At 44.4% G+C, this 4,194-nt stretch overlaps 1 protein-coding gene across 1 annotated transcript; it reads right to left on the bottom strand.

Moving 5' to 3' along the window:
• Nucleotides 1-820: 820 nt before the first annotated feature.
• On the bottom strand, nt 821-3,384 carry LOC114049653 (left-right determination factor 2-like). Its single transcript, XM_027870930.1, has 4 exons — nt 3,132-3,384; nt 2,117-2,360; nt 1,530-1,772; nt 821-1,187 (listed from the first exon to the last, which is right to left on the bottom strand). The coding sequence occupies exons 1-4, from the start codon at nt 3,382-3,384 to the stop codon at nt 821-823; spliced, it is 1,107 nt and encodes a 368-aa protein (XP_027726731.1).
• Nucleotides 3,385-4,194: the final 810 nt, after the last annotated feature.

Below are 4,194 nucleotides of genomic sequence, written 5' to 3'. Positions count from 1 at the left end.
CTACATTATTATTGCCCCTATTTCTCATCCCTATACCCATAATCTTCCCCTCTTCCCATAATGCCACTCTCACCTCCTCCCTGCAGGGTATCAGGGTTTTAGGTATCTGAGCATATTGACTTGTCTACAGGCATCTAATAAATGTTTGTTGAATTTAAGTGAGCAAAGATACAAAATGAAATAGCATCCATTTTTTAAAAAAAAATTTATTAGCTGGATTAGGCATTATTACTATGTAAGGGACACAGCACAACACACATTTTCTCCTGGTCAGAACCCCAGAGTCAAAAATCTGTCTCTCCAGGCTTCACAGTAGAACTCTGATGATCAGAAATGAGATAGTTCTTTCCAAAATAAGACTTTGTTGGGATTTTGCCTGAGAGCTACAGAGTGTAGCAGAGGAAGAATGAGGTAGCAGACAATCTTCCATTCCCAGTGAAAGCTGTAATGAGTTGGTTAGAATTTCTCTTTTCCGAATCTAACATCAAAGACTTTAGAGTGACAATATTTATACATGAAAGTGCTTAGAAAATAGGTAGTTCACAGCAACTATTGGAAACAGAAAAAAAAAAAAAAAAGGAAGAAGAAAAAGACACAGAAGAGGCTCAGGCCTCATCCGTAGCCAGGAAGCCTGTCTCCTGAACTCACGATGAATTCTCTTGACTTCCTAGGAAAAATAGGGCTGGCTAACCAGGTAAAGGAAGTGACTTACTAAAGAAAAAGTTACTTTCCACTCCTAACTCCCCCTACCTGAGTTACATAGCCTCCAAGATCCTTCTGTACATACCACGTTTTTCAGAAGCACACTAGGGTTCTATGTCTATGGCTTCAGTTTCTTCATGACCGGCATTCCTTCTGAGGAACAGCTACACTGCATCACCTTCATGTTGTGAAGGTTGACCACCTTGGTCACAATCTTGTCTCCTTCCTTAACAGCAACAATCAGAGGCAGAGGAGCGGTACTTGTGACGTGGCATTTCCTTTGTATGGCGAAAGGCCACCTGAAGTTCAGGTGCTCCTTCTTCAGTTGCTGACAGCTCCCCACACAGTCATAGGCTTTGAAGCCAGGTGGGTCCAGGATCCAGTTCTCAGTCCACTTGAACTCCTGAAGGTTAATGTATGTCTCACGCCGGCAGCATCGGGTGCCCTGAGTCAATGGGACATCAGGGTTGCAGTTGCCATGGGCACTATGTGGATGAAAGAAGAAAAAGCAAGATGAGAGCGCTGCATTGAGATCAGGAGAAGGTTGAACTAGGTGTTTATACATGCTAAAAGGTCATACATGCCAAAGAAGTGACGATTTCACTACCCTCCATCCCATACAACTTTAACGGCAAAATGTGGTACCAAGACTGTCTCCTGGACAAGTCCTTTAGAGCTTGGGATTCAGTTTTCCCTGATCCAATGTTATTACATTCTTATATAGGATAATCCTAACAGATAGTTACAGACCCCAGTCACAAGGATGGAGTTCATTCTCAAAGGATTGCCGTCTGGAAGTTCCCTCAAGCCCATTCCCTTGCTCATACCCATATTCCTCCATGTCCAGTGTGTGCAGTTGCAGCTGGGGAGCATGCAACTCTCCATCAACAGGATTTTGGGAGGAGAAGTGGATGAATTTGTGTGCATTGGAAGACATTGGGCCTATGTTCTCCCTGTGGATAGAGACCTCCAGGACCAGCGGCTGGTTGACCTTGCCCTCCTGCTGCCAGTAATTCACAGCTTGGCTCACATCAAAGGTTATCCAGCCGGTTTCATGCATAGATACTCGTCTGAGGGGAGAGAAAGACAGTGAGAAAACACCCAGTGTAGACCAACCTTGTATCTAAATCCTCTGAGCAACAAGGGAAAGAGGTGACCCACAGATGCAGAAGAGGCTAGAGATAGGGAAGGGTACCTGAAGGTTTGTAACAGTTCAGGGACTCAGCGAATAACCCAGAAGCCTCTTGTTTACACTGTTTGTGAGGTTCTGGGCTCTTTGCAGTGATGAAGCTGACCCTTTCTCTCCCATTAATATTTATAATGCCCCTTACATTAGTCCCTCTTCCCATTCCCCTTTCTTGGGCAGAAGCTGAGGATTATGGGACCAGTATTCTCCTCCTAAATCCTTTCCTACCTGGAATCGATCACATATGTCCGGTTGGTGCCATCTTCTCTGACCTGCACCCAGTAGATGGTGACACTGGCATAGGAGTGGAAGGGGAACATTTTATGCTGTTTCCTGATCACTCCCTTCGGAGACGGTTTCTGGAAGAGCCTCAGCACAGCCTGGACCAGCTCCCTGGTGGGGGGAAGCCGGTTCTTCATACTGAAGACCAGCATTTGGTTGGAGGCGTCAGAGAAGATTCTGCCCATGATTTCTGTGTAACATAAATCCCATAGTCAGTTTCATTTTACTTCCCTCAGAAAAGGCCCAGAGACTGGAAAGAGGCATAGTTTGCATTCATGGAGGAAGCTACCTATTTATAATAGTTAAAATAGAAATATAGTCTTAATTGAATTTTTTTTTTTTTAGTGATTTCAAGGTGGTAAGGGTAGGGACAAGGAGATCCTAAATAATTTTAAACCGTTGATAACCTCAAACCTCATTTTATTTCACTCTACTCTCCTTCAGAAAATAACTTCTTAGCTAATTTTTTTCTGGTCTTTACTATTATTTGGGGGTTCCAGTGAGCAACAAAACTTTACTCAGAGAAAGAGAAAATGGTTCACATGTGATGAAATACTCCAGGTGGGAGCCATGCCATGTGTTATCAGAGATTTTCTTTACTTTTTCTTAATGGACCATGACCTAGAAATGCTAGAGTAAAGATGCCTTCTGTCTCTACTTCTGCTATCAGTCCCTACCTGACTCCTGACTCCCACCCCTTCTCCTGCCCCTAGGTATAGGGGCAATCCTTTGTCACATAAGACTGAGGTTGGATTTATTTCTTAAGTATTTTATTAACAAATAACTGGAATGAATACCACGAAAGTAAAATAAAGCAATTTTACAGAGGTACATGTTACTGTACCTGATATATCTGTCTGGTTTAAAAAAAAAAAAGATCCACCAACCCTAGCTCTGTTGTGAGGGTGGGTCAAAGCCCCAGCACAAGGAGCAAGGCCATGACTTTGGAGAGGGCTGTTACCTGCAATGGTTCGGCTGTGCCTCTTTCCCCGGGGCGAAGGCTCCTCAGCGCTGCGCTTCATCAGAGACACGTACTTGGTCCTCACATGATCCGGGATGACCAGGTGCTCCACGTCTGCCTTTTCTAGCACAGGGATCTCGCTGAGTTGCAGTTGCCTCAGCAGGCTCTCCTGGAACTTCTCCTCCATGTGCATTGCTCTGATGCTGGCAAGGAGCAATGCCCACATTGCCCAGGTCAGTTCTTGGAACCTCATGCTGTCCAGCCGAACTGCACTAGGTAAAGAGCTGCTGAACCAAGGCAGGGGCAGAAGTTTTCCACAAGCTGTTGCCTGGAAAGATGCTTCTGGCTCAGTTGCCTGAATAAGGAGTCAGAGTTTGGGGGCTTGCTTATATAGATAGGTAGCTGGAAGCTCCCCCAGCGCCGGAGAAGGGCAGATGGGAGGGTCACACCCCCTAAGACTCCCTGGGGCTAGAAACACATTAGACAGACAAGTTAATATCCTGCAAAGACTATACAAAGGATTGTCTCAGACTGACCCTAGGTAAGGAATTGGACCTCATTGTGTCTCTGAGCCCCACATTCAGCTGACGATGTCTTTGGGTGGCCCCTTTTCCACGCACAGTCTGTACAACAGAGAACTGTTGGGTCTCCCTCTTTTATTCCTGCGACAGAACACTCAGTCTTTTTAAACAGCTGCTACTTTTGCAAGGTTGAACTCCCTTTGTTTTTGGCAAGCCTGGGGATAGCTCCTGTCTGATACCCTGTGGACTCCGAGCTTCTCCCATCATACAGAGCCCTAGAGATCCTTTCATGTTCCTCTAGTGCAATTGAGGAAATTGAGACACAGGTGGGACTCTTCAACTAGATCATGATCTCTGTGAATTCTGAGCTGGTATGAATAAATGGCCAATAAAATACTTGCGATGGTAAAAAAATAAAAATAACGTCCTAAAATTTCTTTCGTATTTATATTAAATAAGTAGGAAAAAGAGATTAAAAACAATAACAAAAATAACATTTATAACAGTGGCAAACTCCAGGCCATATTAGGAGCAATTTTAGA

This window comes from Vombatus ursinus, unplaced genomic scaffold (genome assembly GCF_900497805.2).
Source record: "Vombatus ursinus unplaced genomic scaffold, bare-nosed wombat genome assembly UNPS02014798.1, whole genome shotgun sequence".
NCBI classification, from domain to species: Eukaryota; Metazoa; Chordata; class Mammalia; order Diprotodontia; family Vombatidae; genus Vombatus; species Vombatus ursinus.
The sequence above is the reverse complement of the archived record's forward strand: the minus strand, read 5'-3'. Positions and strand labels throughout refer to the sequence as shown.

Excerpts from the sequence above, each read along its gene's own strand:
- LOC114049653 (XM_027870930.1), bottom strand. The coding sequence starts at position 3,384 with ATGAGGTTCCAAGAACTGACCTGGGCAATGTGGGCATTGCTCCTTGCC. Across the intron at positions 1,773-2,116 it reads ACATATGTGATCGATTCCAG|ACGAGTATCTATGCATGAAA; the intron begins GTAGGAAAGGAT and ends CTCTCCCCTCAG. Across the intron at positions 1,188-1,529 it reads CTGGACATGGAGGAATATGG|TGCCCATGGCAACTGCAACC; the intron begins GTATGAGCAAGG and ends TCATCCACATAG.